General features: G+C 41.5%; 1 protein-coding gene across 1 annotated transcript; it reads right to left on the reverse strand.

Annotated features, from left to right (window-relative positions):
• Positions 1–27832, reverse strand: LOC143706080 (adhesion G protein-coupled receptor E5-like). The gene is made up of 16 exons (XM_077197635.1): positions 27674–27832; positions 26477–26542; positions 26200–26328; positions 25630–25758; positions 25438–25493; positions 19065–19154; positions 18832–18985; positions 18625–18741; positions 14747–14955; positions 14003–14173; positions 13715–13909; positions 12156–12373; positions 9048–9206; positions 2466–2637; positions 1553–1642; positions 1–993 (listed from the first exon to the last, which is right to left on the reverse strand). Exons 1-16 carry the CDS (start codon positions 27711–27713, stop codon positions 949–951), a joined length of 2040 nt encoding a protein of 679 aa, XP_077053750.1. The 5' UTR covers positions 27714–27832; the 3' UTR covers positions 1–948.
• Positions 27833–27837: the final 5 nt, after the last annotated feature.

Here is a 27837-nt window from a genome sequence, read left to right on the forward strand (position 1 = left end):
CAGAAACACCCTAAATATTTTATTAATTTAATGGAGTCATTGGTTTCAGCTGTTCCCATGACAGACCGATTACTCCATCTCCAGTTAGAGATGTGACATTAATACACCTTAAAAGTGTATAAATCTCACATAACTTTAATCATAACCCAGCAAATTAGACAGTTATAGACCAATGTTATAAAAATAAAGAACTTTCCAAGGACTTCAAAGCTCAAAAGTATGAATATTATCCAATTTAAATGTTATTTGTTAATGTGATGACCAAACAACATTTCTTTATTCATACTTCAAAGATTGTCCTCAGTTGTAAAACTAAATGTTTCCCGATGTAGGAAAACTAACCCTCGGTGAAAAACAAACATTTATTTTAAAATTAAAAAAAGACATTAAATAACCACTATAACCGGTAGATGGCGGCAGAGGAGTCATCTTTTTTCACGGTTTGCTTTCGATTTTTTTTTTTGGCCATTAATGTGTAGAACTTTAGTAAACTTGCGCTAAACAATGCTCAGCGTTTTGAGAGATACCCTGCAGATTCTCACTACCAGTAACTTAAACACCTGTGATTGGTCATATTTTTTAACAGAAATTTCTGTTATTGGCTACAATATTTAACGCTGCAAAATCAGATTGAAAATAGACACATTTTCCGTGCCGTTGACAGGAACATAACAACCATATCGCTTTAATTTATTTGCTTTTCTTTTATTAAACAATTACAAATTATATGTTACACGTACTAATACACAATTCGTTAATCCTGCAATAAAAATGTATTACTTTGCATTGAACTGACCAGGCCGCCGCCATACTCTGTACAATGTTCTGACTGAACAGACGGATGCAAAGCAATTTTAAGATTTTCTGACTGGAAACGTTGAACTGAAGGTCTTCGTTTGTCGTTGAAAGTGACTTGTGTTCCAGAGTTTGTAAAAAACCATTAGCACTTTATATCTGTGACTCTCCAGTGCTGTTGTCGCTCCGCAGAGGCTTCTGTGAAAGTCAAAGGAAGAATGAAGAAGCTGAAGACGCAAACACTGCTTTAAAACACTCAAACACACTGACTTAAAGCCCAAAATATACTTTTACACGTACACTAGCGTATGCGTAGAGTTGAATGCGTAGCCTTTCAAAGTATACTCCGTTTGTTAGGGTGCATAAACGCAGGCGGTCAACAATCGCTCTAGAAAGTTTCATCTTTGTTCAGTGTCTGCAATCATTTTTCTCCAGAAGTTATGACCAATAAAAATGTCTTTGTATTCTTTTAAACTAAAGTCACGGCTCTCTCACACAAGCGCTTGTCAATGCGGGCGCCTGTTGTTGTTGTTCCATCTCTTTAGTTTCGTTTTCTACTGTGAAACAACGGCCCGAGACAGTGCTGCCACCTTGTGGAACAACTGACGAGTGTGCAAAACACATTCAGTGCGCATGTGCAACTTCCCAAAAATGGGCGGCGCACATACTATTCTGGTGACGAAATTTGCATCACGTAAACTGTACGCGGACCCTCGCATACGAGTAAAAGCTGAAGTATACTTTGGGCTTGACGTACCTGACTGCTGTTGGACTGGCTGGTACTGTATTCTGCTTTCTTCCTTTGTGGACACATTCGGATAAACAGTTTGTGATACTCCGCCCTGACCTGAAGGGGGCGACAAAACAGCCAAAATAATTGATAAAAACTAACTGACTAAACAATAAATTACCGTCTGTTTATGATCGAACCCTTGTGGTCGATATGATATTACACAATTAAATGTATGCATAATTACTGCAGTGAAATTCAGATTTATGTTACATACTTACTAAATTAGAATAAATTAATTGTAAAATTAATCACTATGAAAAAAAGTATTTGAATGATTTCTGAAAGATCATGTGACACTGAAGACTGGAGTAATGATCAAAATTCAGCTTTGCATCACAAAAATAAATTATATTTTAAAGTGTATTAAAATAGAAAACCTTTATTTTAAATTGTAATCATATTTTACAATATTACTATTTTTTTCTGTATTTTTGATCAAATAAATGCAGGCTTAAAAAGGCTAAGAGACTTTCTTTCAAAAACATTAAAAATGGTAATGTTTCCAAAACCGGTACTGTATATCGATCAACCACTAATTCAGAACAATAAGTATATATGGTATGAATCATGGGATTTCTGTGATAATTTTGCATCCTTTTTTAAAACGTAAATAAGGTCACTATTCACTGCAATTATACAGATGAGCACAAGCTGTATTTTTCAAAATCTCTCTTTTTGTGGTCCGAAAAACAAACAAGGGCAAATGAACAACGCAAGGGTGACTAAATAATGTCTGAATTTTGAGTTTAGGTGAACTGTCACTTTAAACTGTTGAAGTCCTGCGAGATGTGACTGAAACAAACCACTGTTACCAAACCTTCAGTGTGTTGAAGCCCATTCATCATGTGTTTTGTGCTGTCATGGTGTGTGTAAGTACCGGTTTGGACAGTAGGCAGTGCATGATGAAGATGAGCGCCCCCTGGAGGCTGTTGAGGATGGTGAAGAGGTACAACATGACTTCAGTCCCGTTCTCCTGGAAGAGGAAGAAGCCAAAGACCCACGTCCCGCCGAGAACACACACCTGAGCCACTGCGGTCATCGTGAAACTCCTACAGAGAAACACACAACGAATATAATGTATCAAAGCCACTGAGATAAAACTAAGGGGGGGAGGGCGCTGCGGACAGGGCTTAATGTTGTGGGTTCCCTTCGAGATGAGGTTTTTCAATATATGAGTAAAACAAAGCCTGTGGTAAAATAACTTGACGACTTTGACATTTTGTTCTACAACGTAAATTACACACACCCATAGCGAAAACATTGATTTCTTTCACTACTGAAAACGTATGTTCCCTTTCGTTGTCACTCCGAGTTACGTCGGATGACGACGAATGGGGTTTCGCTTAGAACACCTATCGACTTCGAGTATTACAAAACGAGCCAATTGCAAAGAAATGCCATGGGTCTGCGGAATTTGCATAGCGTATCTCCGCCTTACCTCGTGGGTATAAAAGGAGGACGCCGGCAACAGGCAGATATGTTTTCGCTTCGGAGCCAAGAGCATTTCTTCACTCCACAGTCATCTCTGACTTCGCTCTACGAGACGATCTTCTCTCTCCGGTGTTGGTGTGACGGCGATCTGCAGCGAGCTCACAGTGCCTGCTGATCTGTGCAGTAATCTGCCAGTGTGTGTGTGTCTCCCTGTGCGCTTCAACATCGCGGAGTTTTTTTCTCTCCTCTCATAAAAGAGCTCGCACGCGGCACGTCTTTTTAAAGACGGCTCGCCCGTGCATTTCTAGTTGCAGCGGACTGGTATCGGACTCTGATGGGCACGAGCGCTGTCTAGTGTGTTTGATCATGCTTGAACAGCGCTCGTGGGTGACTCATGTTCTCGCAAGGGAACGTGATCATCGCATCATATATAGGTCGAGACTCGGTGAACTCGCAAGAGTGAGAGTCCCCTCATCCACCCCCCGATCTTCGGCTGGTGGCCAGGGTGACCTGAGGGTTACGGTCTGGAACAAGGCGCCGACTATGTGTCCGTGACCCCAGCCCCCCTCTTCAATGACGGTGCCCGCTAGTGAACTGCTGATTCCCGCGAGTCTACCCTCTGGTGGCCCGCGTGTTTCAGTTGAAGCTACAGAGGAAGATGCCATGTCTGTTGCAGCATCACTAGGTGGGCTTGAGTCTTCTGGAAGTGAGGGCTCGTCACAGCTGCCACCTTCCGGTGTGCATACGGCTGTGCCTGAGTCTGATCCGGAGATGACGGCCATGCTTTCCTGGGACGATTGGTTTTGGGTAAGGCCACCGACCCTCGTCCGCGGCAAACCCCAATACCTCTCTACCCGGACGTGCATGATGAGATCTCGAAGTCCTAGAAGACCCCCTTGTCTTCTCAGGACCGCTCGCTGATCTCATCCGCCTTTCCTCCCCTCGATGGGGCCGCTGCCCTTGGGTACACAGGGGTTCCCCCGGCTGAACGCTCTGTTGCGATGCTATGTGTCCTCAGAGTGCTTCTTCTCGGCGCAATCCTAAGCACCCGCCCGTGGCCTGTAGTTTTTCGTCTACGCTTGTGGCGAGATCCTATAGTGCCACGGGACTGGCAGCCGCCTCACTGCATGTCATGGTCATTCTGCTGGTCCACCTGACCCAGATGCTCATGGACCTGCTCGAGGGCAAGACTGACCCAGGGCTCTTCACTGAGCTGCGTGCCGTCACTTACCTTGCTCTCCGAGCGACGAAAGTGGCCGTACGCTCCCTGGGTCAGGTGATGCTCACCATTCTGTGGCCCACCATTCTGCTCCCAGGTCGGCCTCTGTGCGGTTGAGGGCTTGACCAACAGCTCTCAGCCGCTCATGAGCAGACTGACGTTGATTCTGTCCCGACGGCCCCGCCGTCCGCCCAGGTCCCTCGGTCTGCCCACCGCCGAAGGCGCCCCCCCACGGCTCCCACGGTTTTGACCTTGGTTTGACCACGGTTTTGCGGTTTTGACCTTGCCCCCACACCGGGCCGCTATGCAGTCCACGTCTGGGCCGGTCATTCCGCTTCGCTGCACCACCGGGGGGACGTCTGTGGTTCTCGACGCCGCTGGCACAGTTGGGAGCCTGCCTAGAGCTTCCCTTCTGTTCCGCTGGGTTGCGCGAACCATCGGCTCGGCTATGCGATTCAGTTCGCACGGTCTCCTCCCCACTTCAGGGGAGTCCGCTCCACTTTGGTCGATGGCTATGCCCTATCATGAGAGCGGAGGTTGCTACCCTACTGGCGAAGGGTGCGATTGAGACTGTCCCTCCAGCCGAAAGGAGGTCCGGGGGTACAGCCCCTACCTCATTGCCCCGGAGAAGTCTGGTGGGTTAGGGCCAATCCTGGTCCGAACCGCTCCCTTCACAGGCTGCCGTTCAAGATGCTCCTGGCCAAACGCATTTCTGGATGTGTGCGGCCACAGGATTGGTTTGCAGCGATCGACCTGAAGGACGCCTACTTTTATGTCTCCGTTCTCCCTCGACTCAGACCATACCTACAGTTTGCTGTCAGGGCGCGCGCATATCAGTACGCTGTTTTCCCATTCGGGCTAGCCCTGTCTCTTCGCGCCTTCACAAGGTTGTTGAGGCTGCCTTTGTTCCTCCATGGGAACACGGGGTTCGCATCCTGAACTATCTCGGTGACTGGCTGTCTTAAGCTCACTCCTGAGACCAGGTTTGCGAATACAGGGACCCAGCGCTCCGGCACCTAGCTCGTCTGGGCCTTCGGGTCAACCGGGGAAGGAGTAAACTTTGCCCCGTGCAGAGGAGCTCTTTTCTCGGTATGGACTTGGTCGCCTTCTCCACTCAGCCATTGCTGACTTGCCTGAGACTATCAAGCGCAAGAGTGCGGTTCCACTGAAGTTTCTTCAGAGGCTCCTGGGGCATATGGCATCTGCAGCCGGGGTTCGCCGCTCAGATTGCTTCATATGAGACCGCTTCAGGTTTGGCTCCGCGACCGAGTCCCGAGGTGGGCATGGCAACACGGCACCCTCCGAGTACCAGTTACTCCGACCTGCCGTCAGACCTTCACCCCGTGGTCGAACCTCAGTTTTCTACGGGCCGAGTGCCCCTGGAACAAGCTTCGCGGCATGTTGTTGTAACGACAGATGCCTCCTCCACGGGGTGGGGTGCCATGTGCAATGGACGTGCTGCCGCGGGCTCCTGGACAGGACCCCGACGCCTCTGGCACGTCAATTGCCTCGAGTTGCTGGCCGTACGTCTTGCTTTGCGCCGCTTCCGGGCCGTGCTCAAGAACCAACACGTACTAGTCCGTTCAGACTATACCGCCTCTGTAGCGTACATCAACCATCAAGGTGGTCTACGCTCCCGCCGTATGTCGCAACTCGCCCGCCACCTCCTCATATGGAGTCAGAAGCATCTGAGGTCGCTTCATGCCATTTATATCCCCGGAGCCCTGAACTGTGCAGCCGACGAGCTCTCACGGCTTCAGCCCCTCCCGGGAGATTGGCGACTCCATCCCCAGTCGGTTCAGCTGATTTGGGACCAGTTCGGGGACGCACAGATAGATCTGTTTGCCTCCCACGACTCGACCCATTGCGCCCAGTTTTATTCCCTGACCGAGGGCATGCTCGGCACGGATGCTCTGGCGCACAGCTGGCCGCAGGGCCGCAAGTATGCGTTTCCCCCAGTGAGCCTTCTTGCGCAGACTTTGCGCAAGGTCAGGGAGGACGCGGAGCAGGTCATTCTGGTCGCGCCGTACTGGCTCGCCCAGACCTGGTTCTCCGAACTAGTACTCCTCGCGACAGCACCTCCCTGGCCGATCCCTCTGAGGAAGAACCTTCTTCCTCAGGGACGGGGCCACCTATGGCACCCTCGTCCCGATCTCTGGAACCTCCACGTGTGGCTCCTCGATGGGACGAGGCAAGTTTGAGTACCCTACCACCAGCGGTGGTGGCTACCATCACTTCCGCTAGGGCGTCGTCCACGTGACACGTCTATGCGTTGAAGTGGAACCTCTTCCGTCAGCTGGTGCTCTTCTCACCGAGAAGACCCCCGGAGATGCTCGATCAGCGTTTTGCCTTCCTTCCTTCAACAGGGGCTGGAGCGAAGGCTGTCTCCCTCCACTCTGAAGGTCTACGTTGCCGCTATTGCCGCACACCATGACCTCATCGAAGGTAAGTCGGTGGGGAAGCACGACCTGGTTATCAGGTTCCTGAGAGGAGCGAGGAGACTAAATCCGCCCCCCTCCTCTCGTTCCCTCTTCGGACCTCTCAGTGGTTCTAACTGCCCTGAAGAGTGCTCCATCTGAGCCCCTGCAATCAGTCGAGCTTAAATTCCTGTCTATGAAGACAGCGCTCCTGGTTGCACTGGCCTCCATCAAGAGGGTAGGGGACCTGCACGCATTCTCCGTTCCGACCGTGCCCCCTTGGTGTGACTGCCCACTCCACCCGGAGTGTGGCATCCTCTTGGGCTCTAGCTCATGGCGCCTCGCTAACAGACATCTGCAGAGCTGCAGGCTGGGCGACACCTAACACATTCTCCAGATTCTTTAATCTCCGAGTGGAGCCAGTGTCCTCTCGTGTACTCGCTTCAACCAGCTAGTACCGGACCCGCTCAGGTGTCTTCGCTTGCTCGCCATTCCACTCCACGGACTGGATACGTGCGATATTCTCCTCAGGTGAGCTTCCCCGAAAGCCCTGAGCTCCTCCAGCACTCCTGACGTCGGCGCCAGTGTCTATTGCCTGCGTGTCGGCTAGGTGCCTCCCGTGTGCATGGTCCCTCGTCTGAGCGACCCCCACATGTGTATTTCCACTGGAAGCTTCTTTGAGCATGTGTCTTTCCCTTGGCAAGCCACCTTGCCACCCCTGGGGTTGAAATATTCCACCTGCGGCTGGACACCCCAGTGTTCTCCATATGTCTCCTTCGGGTCATATGTGTATTCTCTAAGTCCCCCCCTCTGGGTTGGCAGTAATTGCATATTTCCCCTAAACTTTGGGATATGCTCCCCAGTGTACCTTGGTATTCCTGTGCTAAATAGGAGTCCTTCGTCCGTGCCAGTCTCACGACAGGGATCTCAGATTTACGCAGGGCACTGGAAGACAGCTGAGAAGGTGGCGTGATTAGACTGGTAACCCCATTCGTCGTCATCCGACGTAACTCGGAGTGACAACGAAAGGGAACGTCTCGGTTACGTATGTAACCCTCGTTCCCTGAGTAGGGAACGGAGACGTTACGTCTTCCTGCCACTTTCCGCTGTACCGCGGGGATCGCCTGAGCTCAGTCTTGGCTCCTCAGCGAAGAAACATATCTGCCTGTTGCCGGCGTCCTCCTTTTATACCCACGAGGTAAGGCGGAGATACGCTATGCAAATTCCGCAGACCCATGGCATTTCTTTGCCATTGGCTCGTTTTGTAATACTCGAAGTCGATAGGTGTTCTAAGCGAAACCCCATTCGTCGTCATCCGACGTAACGTCTCCGTTCCCTACTCAGGGAACGAGGGTTACATACGTAACCGAGACGTTTTTACAATACAAAATGTAAAGTATCGTCAAGCTATGTTTACCGCAGGCTATGTTTAGTTTACTCATAAATTGAAAAACCCCATAGGAAAATCTCGAGAATTAGTCTTCCGGGTTCGGGTCACCCAGAAAAAAACACTTACTGATGAACATACAAATGAATGGAGGACAGAGTTATATGCAAATTAATATACATAGGCTATTTGTGCTATATATATTAGTTAAATAATAATATTTATTTAATATTTTGTATTTTAAGTGGATTTTAGGGTACAAAATATTTACCTCTAATTTATGCAGTTTTTATCATCTGTAATACCATGGTGTAACCACTAAATAGCTGTATAGCCCTATACACATTTATAAACAGTTGCTGCTGAGAACATTGTTTTCAGACATAATCCATACATGCATTGGATATATATTTAGAGATTATTAAAGACTACTTTTCATAAAAGTAGACATTTAAATGTTATAATAATAATAACATTTAAATGTTGATTTGAAGCGTCAGTTTTTGCGTTATTATTGCAGGCAAATCTTGACTCAGAAAAAGCATTTAGTTACTCATGCTAGCGACATATAATGGTGTGATCAGTCACAAGAAAGTAATCAGAATAAATATTGACTCAGTATGACCAGGGCGATATTTCAAAACATATAATAGAGTGTTTACATACCATGAAAAGAATCGTGTTTCGCGGTCGAGTCATGTATCGTCCTCCTATTTGAAAAACTGCATCGCAATTCAAATAGTTTTATAATTTGGTACAGTAAAAACGGCAAAGCGCTAGGTACAGTTTACATTGCCAAAGCATTGACAGCGCTCCGAACCAATGGTGTTGATCCAACGGCCAAAAGTGCTCATTCGACAACATATAAAAACAAAATAATCCTTAAAGCAATTTTAAGAATAAAGGTGGAAAAATAAAAACATGTCGCCGCAGCACCTCTAGTTCCCAGGGCCATGACTATAATAGTATATGAATGATAGTAAAATAACACACACACATACACACCTGATCTGTTTGAGTTTGGAGAGGTCTGGATTGAGACTGGAGAATTTGTTTGCCAGTTTCCACACAGTGAGGATGAAGAAGAAACAGTTGAGGAGGACGATGATGCAGACGGGTGCGAAAAAACTCAAGATGAAATAACGATCAAGAGAGAGCCAACAGCTGGAATGATAAATCAGTCACATGGTTACAAACACACACACACACACACACACACGACTTCCTGTGGCTAATTCATCTCTTTGATATTCCCTTTGACTGTATTCAAGCTGGTTCCATTCATCCAGTGTTACTTGAGTTATCTGTGATCAAATATTTTAGTTTTTAACATTTTGAATTTGTTTCTTGCATTTGTATTTGTAAATGTGGCCTTTGCTACTAGCTAAAAATAAAAATGTTTTTTTCAAGTATTTCAATTTTTTTATCGTCTTCAGTTTTGGATAATACCCTGATGTCATCATGCCCTGCTGGCCTTCTTCGCTCTTCCGCAGAAAGTACAGTCATACTGCGGGTCTATGATCTGATAATAACATGTTGAGACTGGAAAATCATTGGCCTCATTATTGTATGTCTTCAGTCACTCTGTGAATGATTCATCTGGATTTACTGCTTCTGAGTTGATGTTTGACCATGAAGTTTCTGAAGCCTAACAGTGAATTATTGATACAGGATTTGGAGATCAGGTGGTTTGTGTTGATGATGCCTATGAGGGTCACATCATGAGCGGCGAGTTTTGTGCCTCCTATTATCTGAATTCAATTAATACACCTGATCGGTGACAGAAAGACATGAATCTCTTGCATTTTGAATAGTTTATCTTTAGTTCTAGTTCAGAATGAGCCCTTTGTAGCGAGTATTACTATATCCTTGTATTACATTAAAATATGGGTATGAACTTTATGGTGTGGGTGAACTTGACTAATTGGAATCAATATAATTCACCCAAAAATCACACTATGACAAATGTACGTTTACATTACTTTGGATAAAAGCATCTTCCAAATGCATAAATGTTAATCCCCTTAAAGAGGAGTTGAGAAATCTACATTAATTTACTTTTTGCTTCTTTGGAGCTGCGTTTAACCATTTTGGGGCATCACATATCAAAGACCTCCATTTTTAACAGCTTTTAAAATATTACCTTGATTTGCATGATTTGTTTGCAAACGAGGCAAATCATCAAAACGTTAGGCCCGTTTTGCCAAAAGGAAATCATTTGCAATTTTAAGGGTGTATATCAGCCAAAAGTAAACTTTTAGATGGGTTCAACATCGACCAAAAAGAAAAACTCTCATTTTGATTCATGGGGTTTTTATTAGGGGTGTCGAAATTAATCATTTCTACGATGCATCTCGATGCAGATGAGGACGATCCGGTATCGGTTCAGTAATAGACCAAAAACGATTACAATATACTGACGCTTTTATGACGTCATTTATCGCGTATGTGCTTTGTCGTCTCCAACGTCACAAAACGTCAAAAACAGATCATCCACCCGGCCGCATAATGCTCTCTGATTTAAGTATCCGCACCCGATGGTCAAATTACAATTATTCTGTGTTGTTACGCGTGATTATAAATGGATGATCGTCACCTTCAACAGCAGACTCGGCGACGGTTGGTGCGCGCATCTCTAGGGTAACATTATACAATGAATGAGCGCTGCTTTTAAATGGACATTTCTTTAAAACAAAATTGATTTGACAGAATTTAATTTTCTTAATGGCATAAACAGGCTTTACTCCTTTGAAACTTAAACTGGAATGTCACTGTTTCTGTCAGTGCGACTTCCCGAACACGCATGCGCGCGCACACATCACTTTTTAAGTAAAATTGAAAATTGAGGATGCGATGCATCGAGATATTGAATTGACCTGAATCGATGACATGATAATCATAATCGAACCGAACCTTGAGACCAGTGCAGGTTCACACCCCTAGTTTTTATCTATTAAAGGTGGGGTATGTGATTTTCTTTTTTGACCATTTTTTCAAAATTACTTGAAATCCTATTCCTGACCCACTTGCTAGCTGTAAAATTAGAAGCACTGAAATGAAAATTAAGCAATTTAATCATCTGTGGAACGGGCAGGACTCGAAAAACTCCAGCCAATCATTTTCAAGACCGTCTAGAATCATTGGACAGAGAATGCGTCACTCAAACGGTCTTACCATGCCCAACTCCCCCCACCCCCTCGCGCGCGTGTCCCGTTCGTGCGCATACTCAAAGCTCGAGACCCAGTCACAGGAAGTGCAAGTCACCCCGGTACAGAGAGAGAGAGAGAGAGAGAGAGAGAGAGAGAGAGAGAGAGAGAGAGAGAGAGAGAGAGAAGGAGAAGGTTGCTTCCGTCTGGAGAATGTCAGACAAGACACCATCACAGAAAAGGAAATCTATTTTCGAGAGAGCAATTGCGAACAAAACGGCCGAAAGAGAAAGGTCTAAAACAAGGGTCATTCTAGGCGATGCTTTTCAACGTTGGCGGAAACTGAAGGACCAGGAAGGACTACCAACAGATGCGGCTGTGGCATTTTTTCTGCTTGACCGGTGAGAAGCCGATTATCTTGTAGAATTTACTAATAATCAGGGAACTTTCTTTACTGACGATATGCGCACGAGAATTGTAGCTGTTCTAACGTTATAGCCCAGCCATATGTAGAACTAGCTAGCTAAACAACCTGTTTGGGGAGGAAGCTAATGTGAGCGATTGTATCTATGTATGGGCATCTGAGTTTTCGCTCGTGCTTGATTGCGCGTCCATGTTATTCGAATGGGTGGAGTCAGAGCCAGCGTTGGAGGAGAAGTAGGTAGGACCTTATGAGTTGTGTATTTTCAAAATCTGCCGGCCGTTTTGCAAATCACATACCCCACCTTTAATTTTTTTTATTTAATACTTTATTTTACAAAAATTGTTGGGGTGGCAAGAGTGGTATTTATTTCAAAGTAGGGTTATTATCGTTAACAAAAGCTAAAACTATTCATTATTTTACAATAATAAAATTCCAATAATAACTAAGATAACACTGATTCAGAGATCTAAAAGATGCTGCACACACACACACACACACACACACAAACACTACAGCTGAACAGTAGTGGGTTCAGACACTCACTGTCGATCGGTGCCGTATCCCCGTGGATAAGAGATGGCAGAGATAATGACGATGGCGAGAGGGACTCCGTATCCCGCCGCATACATGTAGAGATGTTTTAATGTGGTGTGAAATACCAGCACAACCATCCGGTAGAGCTGAACCCCCTCCAGCAGCATCCAGCAGAACGCAGACAAGAAGAAGAAATGAAGCAGCCCGGCCACAATCGCACACCCTACCTGAGACAAACCGAGAGAAAAAAACACAATAAACTATTGTGTTTTAATTGCTTGTGATTCTCTATAGAATCATAATGTAAAAAAAAAAAATGTCAAGTCATCTTAAAAAACTTTAAGATTGTTAACTTGACAATACATTTCTTGTATTGAAGTTGAGTTGTCAACTTTTTAAAAAAAAAGTCAAAGTAATGGATTTATTTAAGTTGATTTAACTGTTATTTCCTAGTCGTGTCAGTTATGTCAACTAAATCCAAGTCAAGTGAGTTGATAAAACTTAATTGAATTAAGATTACTTTTTTTGCCTTGTGTTAACTTAATGATTGAGACATCTTTTTTCATTCCCATCTTTAATGCAAATAATTAGCAATCTTATGTCAGACAGAGAAAGATATCAATTGAAAACCAAATCAATTAAATCTCTCAAGATCTCAGCAGAGCAGAATTAAACAACTCCACAAACTGCATTACCAGCTTCACTTATTACTCAACAGATTGACTTTATTTCTGTCAGATATCTACAGAAGGTCTTATTGAGAATTAACAGAGATTTAGACGTTTCGTGTAAAGTCACCATTATGATGATTAGTGTTTGCTTTAGTTGGGCTCTTGGTCTTTAAACATTACATTTTCTCTGGCTGTTGTAACTGTGTGTTTATAAGGCACATGTGTTGTAGCAAACAAAAGCCAAGAGAAAATGTGATCAGGTGTTCATGATTATGTTTTAATGATAAACTCATATAGTGATCTATCTGGATGGTGTTTTTTTTAATTTTCAATTTTTGTACCCATGACTCTACTGTTTAAACACTTTAAACTACTGAATCACTGAACAGACATCAAGAATCAGTGTATGATTCTCACCAATGGAGAGAATCAAAAGTTTCATGCCACAATGCATGCTGGGTACAATGTAGCCTTGCTGGATAGTCTGTGTTACCTGTGTTACACTGTGTTCAGCCACACACCACTTGCCCACCGCGGCACCGCCCCCACCGTTGTTTTGATTTTTTATAGTAATAAAAATAATTAAGTTCAGTTAGAGAACTAGTCAAATGATTCGCAGCACAAATCAGCAGCAGGAGTCAGATTTAATGTATCATATAATGAGAGTGAGGCGGGTTGACTGACAAGACGATGGCGGAAGATTTGGTTTCAAAGAAAAATGTAAAAGTGGGAAAAAAGTTCACTTATTTAAAAAAAATTGTAAGCGCAAGTAACTAAATTTGTAAGTAATTACAACTTACCTAAATCTGTGAAAAAACATTACTCAAAAAGTTAAGTTGAGTTAACAATTCTTTTTTACAGTGTACCTTTTAGACTTCAAAGCTCCCATATACACACCTGATTGTGAGTGCTGGAGATCCCGCAGAGGAAGACGAGGTCTGCGATGAAGAGGCACACGCTCAGATGAAGATGCATGGTGGTTCTGGTTCCTTGGATGGAGCGGCAGAACCGGAACGTCAAGATACAGAGAAATAAACAGAGTAGAGACAGAACTAAACACACTCGCGTGATCAACACCAGCTCAAATGACTCCTAGAGGAGAGGAAGAGGGAAAAAAATCATAATTTATTTAAAAATCTGAATTAAATGTGTGAAATCTCATTTTTTTCTGGGTCACAGATGTACCTGTATGAGATAAAGGGCCATCAGTACAGCGAAACTACTGAGATGAGAGCAGGAACACGCTGTATGAGTGCTGTTAGACCACGCCTCCTCACAGCCCTGCCCAGACCACGCCCCTTCAGCCTCATTCCAGTACACACATGAATAAGCCATGCCCTCAGACTCCGCCCTCTCCTGAAGAAGTGAGAAGAACCATTTAAGAAACGAGGAACACCTGAACATCTGCCTGAAAAGTTTGGAAAAGTTGTAAACTAATGCAAACTGCAAAGTGTGTGTGTGTGCATGAACTATGGCGTCTTCACAATTCTCAGCTCTGACGTTACTTCGCTTCTTCATAAATGAAAAGCAGCACCAGGTACATGAAGCACATTGTAGGTGTTTTATCATTTCTACAGTCACATTTTAGAATGTCTTCAGTCATCATTTGAATTTTTGAAGTTCATTCTGCAGTTGTAAATCTTGTGTAAATGCATTCTGGCACTTTAGAACAGCATTAAACAATCTCTTTAAACCCTGATGGGAAATCCAGCTTAAGTTTGGGCACATGGTAGATGGTTTTCTGCTGGTCTAAGCAGGTCATTAGTTTATGCAAACTGGTAGACCATTTTGGACCAGTAACAAACCAGCTACTTAAAATGAATTAAACTGGATTTTCAACCGGGGAATATATATTTATGTGGTAGTTTTTTCATTTATAACTGTTTAACAGTGAAGTTACTGAGTAGTTGTGCTGGCCGGCATCTTCACCTGCTCGTGTGTAAAGATGAGCGTCACCGGCTCAGACAGCTGTTTGGTTTCTGGATTACTGACGACGGCCGTCACCACCTTCGAGTTGAGCTGATAAGTGATTTTTCTCTCTCTGCTCTCCTGCTCATGTGATGATATGCTCATCTTGTTCAACAGATCGCTGGATGAGTTCATATCTTTAAAACTGACCAATGCCACAAACGCAAAACCTAAAGGAAAACAACATTCAAATCTGTACATGAATGCGCTCATGCTTTTATATGTACATACAGGCCTACACTATATTGCCAAAAGTATTGGGGCACCCCTCCAAATCATTGAATTCAGGTGTTCCGATCACTTCCATGGCCACAGTTGTATCAAATCAAGCACCTAGGCATAAAGAGGCTTCTTCAAACATTTGTGAAAGAATGGGTCGCTCTCAGGAGCTCAGTGAATTCAAGCGTGGTACCATGATAGGTTGCCACCTGTGCAATAAGTCCATTCGTGAAATTTCCTCACTACTAAATATTCCACGGTCAACTGTTAGTGGTATTATAACAAAGTGGAAGGAATTGGGAACAATAACAACTCAACCACGAAGTGGTAGGCCATGTAAAATCACAGAGTGGGGTCAGCGCATGCTGAGCATGCTAAAATGACAGTGCGCAGAAGTCACCAACTTTCCGCAGAGTCAATAGCTACAGACCTCCAAACATAGTGTGGCCTTCAGATTAGCTCAAGAACAGTGTGTAGAGAGCTTCATGGAATGGGTTTTCATGGCCCAGCAGCTGCATCAAAGCCTAACGTCACCAAGTGCAATGTAAAGCGTGGAATGCAGTGGTGTAAAGTAGGGTTTCTCAACCTTTTGCCTAGGGCTGGGTATCGATTCAGATGTTCAAATTCGATTCAATTTCGATTCGCAAGCTCTCGATTCGATTTCGATTTTGATTCCCGATTCGATTTTTTTTTTTTCGATTCTCGATTCGACTCAATGAAAATAGATGTAATACAAATCCTATATAAAAAAAAGAACAGTGAACATAAGTTTACAAGTGGTTAATTAGTAAAAAGAAATTAAGAGCCACAAACCTGCATATTAAACTCTTTTTATTTTAGGTACACTTTAGGTACACTTAGGACAATTTTTTATTACATTTATCTCACCTAAATGTTTGTTTTTACAATGGGGTAATTTTGTTGTTAAGACTTAGAGTTTATGCAACACATGGAAGCTTGATATCAATCTTTGAATTAAATTTAAAAAAGTAGCACAAATAAATACAATAGAATAAAGATACAAATAAAGAGACAAAAAAAGAAGACGACGCAGCACCGCTGAACACACCCGCTGTTTGTGAAATTGCGTCTCAGAGAAAGTTTTAAAATGACTGATTTGATTTTAGAATCTGTGTGGATTAAATTTACTCATACAATCTATAGTGAATAAATGTTTGTGTGAATTTCCCACATTATAAATGGGAGACCTGCGGGAATTAATAAAATTGTGTGCAATACCCGCACCGAAATTCGAACCCTGCATTTGGAAAAAAACGATTCGTGGCCGTTGAGAATCGATTTTGAATCGACCACATTTTAAAAAACGATTAATCGAAAAATCTATTTTTTTGCCCAGCCCTACTTTTCCCTACTGCGACCCACTTTTTTTGAATGCCAGTCATACAAACTATTAAGGCGGGAAATAAATTAATAGTCTAACTGAAATGCCTCTTTAGACCTAGACTACACCGTAGGCCTATATGCTTATTATAATTAATTTCACGAAAACACACAAATATTTTCAATAATTAGGCAGACTATGAGGCAAACTGATTTTTTTTTTTACTCGCGTTAATGTGACACTTGAGACTGCCACTCTGAAATGATCATATCCAGACGCAGTGGAATTTGGAAAAGTGCGACTCGTAGTGTCCAACAAAAACTAACTGTTGCAGGCTATTGCTTTTTGTTTTTGTGGTTGCATACAGTATAATAGGTCTGGCATAGCAATATGGCTAGTGTGTGTAACATTACGTAAAGAGAGTAGGACCTTGTCCAATAAGAGCCGTTTGTGGCAATAATAAATTATTGTGATAGCCAGGACAGTTGAAAAACAGCGTTAGAAGGTTACGCCAATAATGATCCAACGTACGACATTCGAAAATACGATTCGTTGGAGGACGGGCTACATTTACATGAACAACTTTTGTGTCAGTCGGACTGAATTTATTCCGATTTATGAATCTGAATGTAGTGTTTACATGAATGCTAAACGTGATCGGGTTGATGTGTGCGTTTATATGTCACAAGCTTCAAATGCGAATAGATTTTTTGACATGCGCACACTGCACGAATATACAGAGTTTCCCGATCGATTAAGGTGTTTATATGAAGGCTTTTCAGTCCGATTGAACCGTCAATGCGTTTACTAACGAATTATTTGGTTGCATGTAAACGTAGCCTGTTGCAATGAGCCTTTTGTGAAGCACAATTATTGGCTGTGCCGGTGTAACACAGAGAACACAGAAAGTCTCGCCACCCCCTATAGAATGGTTGAGAAACACTGGTGTAAAGCACGCCTCCACTGGACTCTAGAGCAGTGTAGACGAGTTCTCTGGAGTGACCAATCACGCTTCTCTGTCTGGCAATCCGATGGACGAGTCTGCGTTTGGCGGTTGCCAGAAGAATGGTACTTGCCTGACTGCATTTTGCCAAGTGTTAAGTTTGGTGGAGGGGGGATTATGGTGTGGGGTTGTTTTTCAGGGGTTGGATTTGGCCTCTTAGTTCCAGTGAAAGGAACTCTTAATGCTTCAGCATACCAAGACATTTTGGACAATTTCATGCTCCCAACTTTGTGGGAACAGTTTGGGGATGTTCCTGTTTCAACTTGACTGCACAATAGTGCACAAAGCAAGGTCCATAAACACATGGATGAGGAGTGTGGTGTGGAGGAACTAGACTGGCCTGCATAGAGTCCTGACCTCAACCCGATAGAACACCTTTTGGATGAATACTGCAAGCCAGTAGCCTACGTACTTCCGCTCGATTTTCATTTTCCTTCAGTACTACCTCTGGGATTGTGCTGTAGTCTTTGGTTTTCTCCGATCAATTTTTTACCAGGCCAATCAGCGAACAGAGGGAGTGGCTGAGAACGATGACGCTGATGTCGTGCGTTATTTTGAGTTGTAGTTCAGTAATGGCAGCGGAGAAAGATGCGAGCGAAGCCATTCGGTCCGTTGTGGCAATGCTGCCGAATATCCAGAAGTTAAAGCCGGAGCAAGAACAATCTTTGCTTAGTTTTGTCGGTGGCCATGATGTTGTGGCCCTCCTCCCCACGGGGTTTGGGAAAAGTTTGATTTTCCAGCTCGCTCCGTTAGTGGTGAATGAGTTGGCTAAGGCGAACGCTAGGCATACGTCACAACCAAACGTTAGCGATTGGTTATGGCAGATCCAGAGTGACTCTGGGCAGATCCAATAGTTTTAGACTTCAATAGAGTACCCGCCTACAAGGAAGTTAACGCTTGTTAATGGAGCGGTGCCAGACTCTATGTACAAATTAAATGAAATGTACGAGAGTCTGGTGGGACCAGGCTAGCAAGCCAGGCCTTCTCGTCCAACATCAGTGCCAGACCTCACAAATGCACTTCTAGAAGAATGGTCAAAAAGAATGGTCCAAAAACACACTCCTACACCTTGTGGAAAGCTTTCCCAGAAGAGTTGAAGCTGTTATAGCTGCAAAGGGTGGGCCAACTCCGTGTTAAACTCTACAGATCAGGAATGGTCGTCAGATCAGGAGGCGTCCCAAAACCTTTGGCAATATAGTGCATGTGTGTTTACATCTGGTCTTGAATGCACTGATGCTTTCATAAGTACATATATGTGCATGTGTGTATTTGTACCTGGATATGATTTCCCTACAACTGTTTCCCAGCTGGTGTTGAAGAGGGCGGAGTCTGTTCTCAGAGTGACACGCCCACTGGGCGGAGCCTGACCCCGCTTGACTGCAACCTCAGCGACTGTGAATCACATGATCAGACTGAACTGCTTAATTAAACAATCTTAATTAAACACACAGCATGTTTCATGAATAAATGTTTGTGTCTCACAGGTGTTGTGCGTCTCCATCCTGGTCACAGGCTCTTTAAGCTGAGGTCCAATCAGACGCATGCTGTTCTCGACCGCGTCCAGAAACTGACTCAACGTCTCGCCATCAGCGATGTTTCCATCGGACAGCACATCATCGGTGGAATTGCACAAGTTCTGTGAAATAAATCAGTGAAATTCATCAAAGCATGTACACAAACTACTATGAGAAAAAATCTTGCAGTGTGTGTTTAACCTTGAGTAACTCCTTCCCGGTGAAATGTTTTCCCTGCGGATCATTCAGAGACTCACAGTTGTTCTTCAACAGTGACATCAAATGCTTCAACTAAAAGACAAACAGATAACAGAGTATAATGATCTTTGTGGGAACCAAGAAAGGTTTCAAGTTGCAAGGTTTCTGAATCATTAAAATGTCCAATTTTATTATCATGATTAGACCATCATTTTCAAGGTTTTGATAGTGTTAATACAACATTCTCCTAGCCTTTTATTGTCTTTTGCTGTAATGGTTTTTGTTGTTGTTGGTAATATTCCAAGAATGTAAATGTTAACATCCACAAATATAAATAACACCATAAGGGACTTTGTTCTATGAACATTTTCTGTCAAAACTATGAGAACTTTTTTTCTCAACCTTATGTTAAAGTTATAAAAGCATTCTATAACGTGTTTTTAAGAACAATTTATCCTAACATTTACATAACCTTTATAAAGCATGTTTGCTGTGAATAATAATAATAATAATAAATATAGCTGCGAGCAGCGATTACGGGCCGAAGCCGGTGGCACCGCAACCCTGGTGCCTTTAGTTACCTAAAGGCACCGGGGTGGCGGTACCGCCGGCTTTGGCCCTTCATCGCTGCTCGCAGCTATATTTATATATATAAATATATATATATATATATATAAAAAGCCGGTGGCACCTCAAAGTATGCGTGAGCAACCTTCTGAAAGGTCAGGTCTACATCCAGGTCTACATCTGCCGTGTGTTTACCTTATAGTAGTGAAGTTTGAAGCAAATCAGGTAAAAATAAGAGGGTGATTTCAAAGTATTTTGAAAGAAACACACTTCATGCTGCCAGTTGGTGGCGCTATAACCGGGGTTGCGGTGCCACCGTCTTGGGCCTGTAATCGCTGCTCGTAGCTATATATATATATATATATAGATATAGATATAGATAGATATAGATATAGATGTATAGATAGATAGATATAGCGTAAAACTTCAAATAATAGCCCGGGCTTTTATTTTCCCAAATCGTCGAACTGCACCGGCTTGTATTTGAGACAGGCGTCTATATGAGACAGGCCTTTATAATTTAGTGTTGAGATGTTGTTCATTGAGTCTCTAATCTCTAAAAATAACCAAATGCTCCACTTGAAAGTCTCACCTCACCTGCAGCCACACCAGGCGAGTAAAAGAGACAGGCGTCTATTTGGGACTCCGCTATTATTTGAAGTTTTACGGTATATAACAAATATATATATTAGCAATACACATTCTCCTGTTTTGCCAAATAAACAAAAGCATTTCATCAATGTCTTCTCTCTTGCTGTATCAAAATGTCACCTAGCTTTCCTCAGAGATGGTCTCAATAATGTGCTTAAAGTCAAGTCAAATTCAGTTTGTGCATGATTACATGATATACATTTTTTTTTTAATACTGTATCCTGAATTGTGGATAATTAAGCTATACCCTATATCATATGCTGAAGTACATTTCTGGAGTGTTAAAGATTAAAAGAAAAAATAACAACAAGAACCGTACAGAACCGAAAACCGTGACCCTAAAACCGTGATACGAACCGAACCGTGGGTTTTGTGAACCGTGCCACCCCTAATATATATATATATATATATATATTATATTTATAGAAACACACAGAGAATATTACTTGCTTTATCTGATTAGAATGCTACCTTGAAAAACAATAATTTAAATTAATTCTCACCCAACAGAGAAATCACCCTCCCCTCCCCTCACAGGATTGTCCTCAAACAGAGCACTAATCTGTTTATTTTTAAGTTACACATTCTACATTGATTAAAAAAGAAGCATCAAATGTATTTTTAGTCAGAGTGTTATTTTATACAGAAATAAATTATTTGTAATCTTGCAGCAAAGATCAGCAACAGGAGTCAAATTTCATTTGAAGAGCTGACTGAAAAGATGATGACGGAATATTTTGTGTAAAAGTGCCTTTACTTTCACTTTTATATTAGCGATTTAAAAGCCCAAGCTGGTGTCACACGTCGATTAACCGGTGGGAAAATATCCTCACAGCCACATGCCTAATATATTTATATATAAATACAATAGCCATACCTGGTAAAAAAAGTTTTATGTACTATGTTTATATCATTTTGGATACAAGAGGGAAGTATAGCCCTATGTATGATTTTTTGTTTTTGTTTAAACAAATAGCACTAAATAGCCTGTTTTAAACTTTTTCATACAATTTGAATTGAAAAAATAGAATAAAACTAGTTTAGTTCTAATATTTGTATAATTTTATATAAAAATAAATGGTGTATAATTACATTTTTAGAAGATATGAGACGTTTCCTGATTCCTTTTTTGACATAATCCCTCGCCATAGCAAAACCGTTTGAGATATTCAATATCCGTTGACAATTTAGCATCTTTAATGTATTTTCATCATGTTGAAAAAGTTTGGTGGGAATAAAATAAACCACTTAAGAGGAGTGAGTAAAAATGTAGAGGCCGATTTTGCAAAACATCCACATTCAGACCAAAATAGCCGACTTCCTGTTGGGCTGGCTTAAAGTAGTTTGGCCCGATGAGATCTATATGTGTACCCAGTTTCATATTATTACATGCAAGTGTGTTTGGACCAAATTTTCAGACCAAGTTTATGGACCAAGTTAATTTAATTAATAAACTAATTATATAAAACTATTGTCAATGCACTACAATTAAACTGGTTATATGCCTTTACTTTATAAAAAAAAACTTATTTAAAAAATACAAGGCTTAAGACATTTATTTTCTTTTTTAATGCAGGCCAAACCACACAGCAGTGAAATGGCTAATCTAGCCCCCCTCCCCCTACACACACACACACACACACACACACACACACACACAGGCACAGACACAGAGACGTAGGCTCAGAGAGAGAATGACCACATTCAAATCAAAATATCTGACTTTCTGTTGGTCCGAGCTAATGACTGTAAATTAGAAAGTTATCCGGCTTGATGAGTACAATATACGTACTGAGTTTTGTTACTGTAGATAAAACTAACCCCCCCATTTTTGACTAAAGGTGGCGCTACTGAGCCCTCACCACGCCCGTTTCTGAAACTTTGCACATGTCTACTGGCTAATAAATGTGATGCGTCTGTCGAGTTTCATGCAATTTCAAGCATGCTAAGAGTCTCGAAAGCATCAAACAAGAATATTAAAGATTGATTTGTTGCCACAGCAACAGTATCTAAGATATCAATAATCCTTTCACAGGCCTACATCTGGCGTGTGTTTACATTATACACATAAATTTTGAAGCAAATCAGGTAAAAATTAGAGGGTGATTTCAAAGCATTTTGAAAGTGACACACTTCCTGCTGCCAGTTGGTGGCACTATAACTTTGACTCACAATAGTCACATACATGTGATCGGCCTCTTACAGCGAACACACTGCTGAAGTTTCATCAAGGTCAGTTAATGTATGCTGAAGTTATAACACACTTTCTGTTTCACTGCCACGGCCAAACCGTTCGAGATATAAAAAATCCCCAGGCAATTTTTCATCCTCAATGTCTTGACTTCACGCTGACCAAGTTTCGTGGCATCTCGATCAATTCTCTAGGAGGAGTACTTTAAATTCCATTGCATGCGTTTTCCAAACAACCCTAAATAGCCGACTTCCTGTTGGGCTGGCGTAAAACTTAGAGCACGAAAGTTGTTCGCCCCGATGAGATCTATAAGTGTACCGAGTTTCATATTACATGCAAGCGTGTTTGATTTATGGACCAAGTTTTCGGGACCCCGTTCCAGGGGGCGCTGTCGAGCCCCCCTGCCACGCCCGGTACCAGCTTCAGCCCGGCCCTGATGGCTGCGGGTTCTGACCCGGGTGCAAAGTTTCAAGAGTTTTCGAGCACGTTAAGGGCCCCAAAAGTGCCAAAAAGGTAGTAAAATAATAATTTTCCTAAGGAAAACAATAGGGCCTTCACCTTTTCAAGGCTTGGGCCCTAATAAAATTAAAGCTGCAAGCAGCATTTATCGGTGTTCAAACAGTTAAGGCAGTTAAGCTCAAAAGCATCAAAAGACATTAAGTTTTATCTAGCAAGCATTTAACCACTGACATCATAGATGGAATAGACCTTGTTTTAGCATGATTTACCATGATATACCAAATTTTAGTGTGATTTTTCATGATTTACCATGTTCCAGTATGATTTACCATGAATCTAGCATGCTTTACCATAGTTTACCATGATATACCAAGTTCTAGTATGATTTATCTTAGTTTACCTTGATTTACCATGTTATAGGATGATTTACCATGATATGCCACATTCCATAATGATTTAAGATGGTTTTAAACATTATGATATGAACATTATATGATTGTAGATGGAAAAGACCATTTACAGCTAATACAGGCAATTTACAATGGGAAATATATGGTTTTGAAGCTTTTTAACAGTTATAGCGCCACCTATGGTCCGATCTCAATGAAACTTTGCATGCTTCTTCACCATGTTATGACACATATGCTCACCAATTTTTGTGAAGTTCTGATTTTTTATTTATGATTTATAGGCATTTGAGTGTATTTTGACACGCCCATTTTTTTTAAATGACCCTGTTACAGCTAACCAAATGAAAAAGTTCAACTTTTTTTTCAATAATTATTGATCTAGAGAGTCCAGAGAATTGTCCTAGACTGGTCTGGTTCCGATCGGGCGAAAAACCAGGGACTAGTTCGCAAAAGTAGGTTTTGGACAAAATCCAACATAACTTTTTTTTTTTTTGCTTAACTCTTCGGGGTCGCCGATCACGCCGGAGTGATCAAGTTACATGACCAGTTTAAGACGTCAAAGCATAAAAACAAAGTCACGTTGAGCGCTGTCGTCCACTTCTTTCGAAAGTGCTGGCTTGACATTCTATTTTACTTTTAGTTTTGCGTTGATAGACCAAGTAAAAACGGAGATATGATAATTTAAACGTACTAAAAAAATACTGACGCGTTCGAAAAAGAATGCCAGATGTGATGCGACCGACGTTGCATTTATTCTAATAACTTCGTCGGTTTTTGTCATAAAACCAAACGGAGAAAAATGTGTGAATCTGCTGACTGATCAGGCTGCACGTTTTAGGGAATGGAGGAGGAGCCAACTGAGCAAAGAAGCTAAATTGAAAGGCAGAGGATTTACGGAGTTGACAAAGAGAGACATATATACTTTATATATATAGAGAGAGATATTATTGCTAGTTTTTGGAAGAGTTTGAGTAGATTTTGTGAGTAGTTTAGTAGTGTAGATAGTTTAGGAGTAGTTTAGGTAGTTTAGGAGTAGATTTAGATAAAACTGTTTTGAGGAGTGGCACAGATAAAAAAATAAATAATAAAAAACACCTGATATTTGTTGTAAGTAGTTGTATGTATTGTTTGATTTTGTGTTAATTGTACCTTTTGTATGGTATATTTGCACTATTGAGGAACCCCTCTTCCCCAAGGAATGAAAGCCCTGTAATGTAGATATCTGTGTAATTGTACATGAAGTGTTTTGTAGAGTTTCTAAGCAAAAAAGAAAAGAAAAAACACCTATTGCCACACCTGCTTTTTGCTGTATATAGTTTAATTTTATCTCAATTTTACATTTTCTATGTTGTATTTGCACTATTTGGTAACCCTCATACTCTGGGAATGCAAGGCCTTTTAGCTCTCTGAATAATTGTGTGCACAACATTTTTGGCAATAAGTGGCTGAGCTAAAAAGAAAGAAAAAAAGCCTATGGCTACACCTGCTTTTTTTTTGTAAATATGTTTTTTGTATATAGCTTCATTATATCTGAATTGCATCTGTATATGTTGACATTTACATCTTGTGTTTACATTTTAAACCTTTTAAAATGCTTCATTGAGCATGTTTGTGTTTTTTGTAGTAGAAAAGCTATAATTTTTCTATTCGGATTTTGTGTTTTTTTGTGTGATTTTGGGTCCAGTGTGTTGATACAGTCCATCAAAGTGAAAAACTAATTGTCTGGTCATATAGGTTAAGTTGTGCTGAAAAAAATTATACCAAACATTGGTATGGTAAACATTTGTTTATGTCGAAAAAAAATAAATAAAAAATAAAAGTACTCAAAAAACGGCCAAAATAGCCCAAGACTCCCAAGATTTAGTACTTTTGGTTGCTGTAGCGCCACCTATGCGCCAATCGGGGTCATACTCTGATAGGTTCTCCCCAAAAGTGTGGCCTACCATCTGGCCGAGTTTCAAGTCTCTGGGCCTTACGGTTTTGGGGTGCATGATGCGTTTTAGGGGATTTTTTTTTTTCAAATAGCAATTACAATAGGTTTTCAGCACTTCATGCTTGAACACCTAATTATAACAATCATAATAAGTACACATTCTACCTTATCCGGTGTGTGTTCTGCATCAGGCTGAGGTTTAAACTGATCACAGTCCATTTCTGTGCATAACAACAGCAAAGATCAAAATAAGTCAATATCTAAAACTCACCAACGTCTATAAGAACAACCTAATAACTGCATCGGTGCATCTAAAATAAAGCGAATAATAGTTTGCCCTGCTACTGTAACGCTCACCGGTGCATTTTGACTGGTTGTTGCCGTAGTTACTGTAACCCGGGTGACATTCGCAGATGAAGCTGCCTGGATGATTTTTGCAATCTGCGTTTGTGCCGCAAACATCTGGATCTTTACACTCATTAATGTCTGTGAGAGAGAAAAGATGAGTGAGAGAACATTTTCTGTGCTGTTCGTGTTATTTTAAGTTGGCGGGTCAATTTGACCCATTTTGATTTTGAATTGTCGGAAACACTAGTTAACCTTTCTTGAAAATGTGTGACTTTCTCATTTAGGGTCCTGAAAATGCCAGCAAAGTGTCAACAGGGACATTTATTTTCAACATACTTGTCTATATCTGACAGGAGTGAAAGACAGCATTTGGCATAAATTACAATTTTAGTTTCAATTATACAATTATATAAAGTTTAAGCTTATACAAGTCAGCATGATGAACTGCAAATATTGTGTCTTTTATCATAAGCTGCTTCCATGTTTTCTAAGTCATTTTGGATTAAAGTGCTAAATTAATAATTGTAACTAGACATGTAAGTAAGGTGGCCTCCTCAATCCCACAATCCTCTCTCATACCATAACATGGTCCTGATTTGATGATCCTTCCGAACCCATTATTACAGATGCAATCGTGACTTCCATCTGTATTTACACACTTGGAGTTATTGTCGCACACACTCGGAAACTTCGCACACTCATCCTCATCTGCAAAAGAGAAGGAAACATGGTATCACAAAGTTATAGACTAGATCACAACAATTTTACACAAATTGTACTGACAAACAGACATAAAAACGTCATTACAATCATACATTTGCACTATAAGTCAATTGAATCACAATTGTTAATTTACCAACACATTTGTTTTTAACAAATTTATATCCAAAGGCACATCCACTACATGACGGCAGAAGGAGACCTGGGAAGAGAAAGAAAATACAACATAACTCATAAACTATATTCGTATGTTGCTGTCAAAGCAATGCTGAACATCATTAAATATGTATGCAGCCAAACAGCATTGATTAAATCTGATTAAGCATGTTGTGGAAAATATACAAAAATCTTAGTTATCACGCGCGTAATCACAATTTAAAATGTAACGGCCATTCCAATTAACCACCACACTTATATTCGTCTCTATTTCTTGAATAAATAATCATTTTTTTACGAGGTTGAATGAATATGTTGATCGATTTTGCTCATCTGAATCTATGCAGAGAAGCTGAAATGTATGGTAAGATATTGCTAATTAAAGTCAATATATTGCATTTTAATGTTTGTATAATTGCAGCTTTCACCTATACTAGTTGATTTTTTTTTCCTTAATGAGTGGCACTTTGACGAAAACTATATTTTGTTCTCTTTTATACCTGTAGGGCAGACAATCTTTGAACCTTGCGGCTATAATCATACGATCATATTTGTATAAGCTGGCATTTTTGTAACTTGCTTTTTGTCTGACAAGAGTCATGAAGAAATATTACTGTTTAAACCCAAGCTTTGTCGACATGTGACGATTCAAAATAATTTTCTGAAATAATCATCAATAATACAAGAGCTAATATATTCGTCCTTGTGATGGACATCTTCACGCCCTGATCTAAAGATCATCCCTGAACAGAACTGAAAGCGAGTAGAAAATTCGACATGAAGGAAAAGCTTTAAAAAAAATATGGGAAATCAGGCAAAGATCCGAGTAGGCTAGGTGCCAGACTTTAGCGATCGCGAACATGTGCTGGATTTGTGTAGGTGGTTAACTTCTTAAAAATCACACGCACACTATTTCACAACTATTTCCTCATTCATCGTTATTAATCGGTCTTCACTCTCCACTGACTTATGGGTCGGTGTTGTTGCACGACAAGAGGCATTTTCTATGGCTCTTTGGTTTCTATGTCCAACAACGGAAATCGTCGCGCTTACAGAAGTCTTTAATTATTTTTTTCACACCGTCTTTAACACGAACCATTTGTCTGACTACTAATACAACTTCCCTACTTCACAAACGTATCCCCCACACACGTGAAGAGTAAAACATTTCACTCACCCAAAAGAAGTACCCATTTTAACTCCATTTTAGGAAGCATCGTAAATAGCTGCTTTTATTTTTTTAAGGTTCGTGATATATATACAATCCCAAAGAAAATCGGCGTCCAGGTGACTATTACTTCACATCCTGAGATGTACTCCAACCACAAGGTGTCCCACCTT

This window comes from Siphateles boraxobius, unplaced genomic scaffold (assembly GCF_051911475.1).
Source record: "Siphateles boraxobius isolate OS27281-9 unplaced genomic scaffold, OSU_SipBor_1 111, whole genome shotgun sequence".
In the NCBI taxonomy this organism is placed as follows: Eukaryota; Metazoa; Chordata; class Actinopteri; order Cypriniformes; family Leuciscidae; genus Siphateles; species Siphateles boraxobius.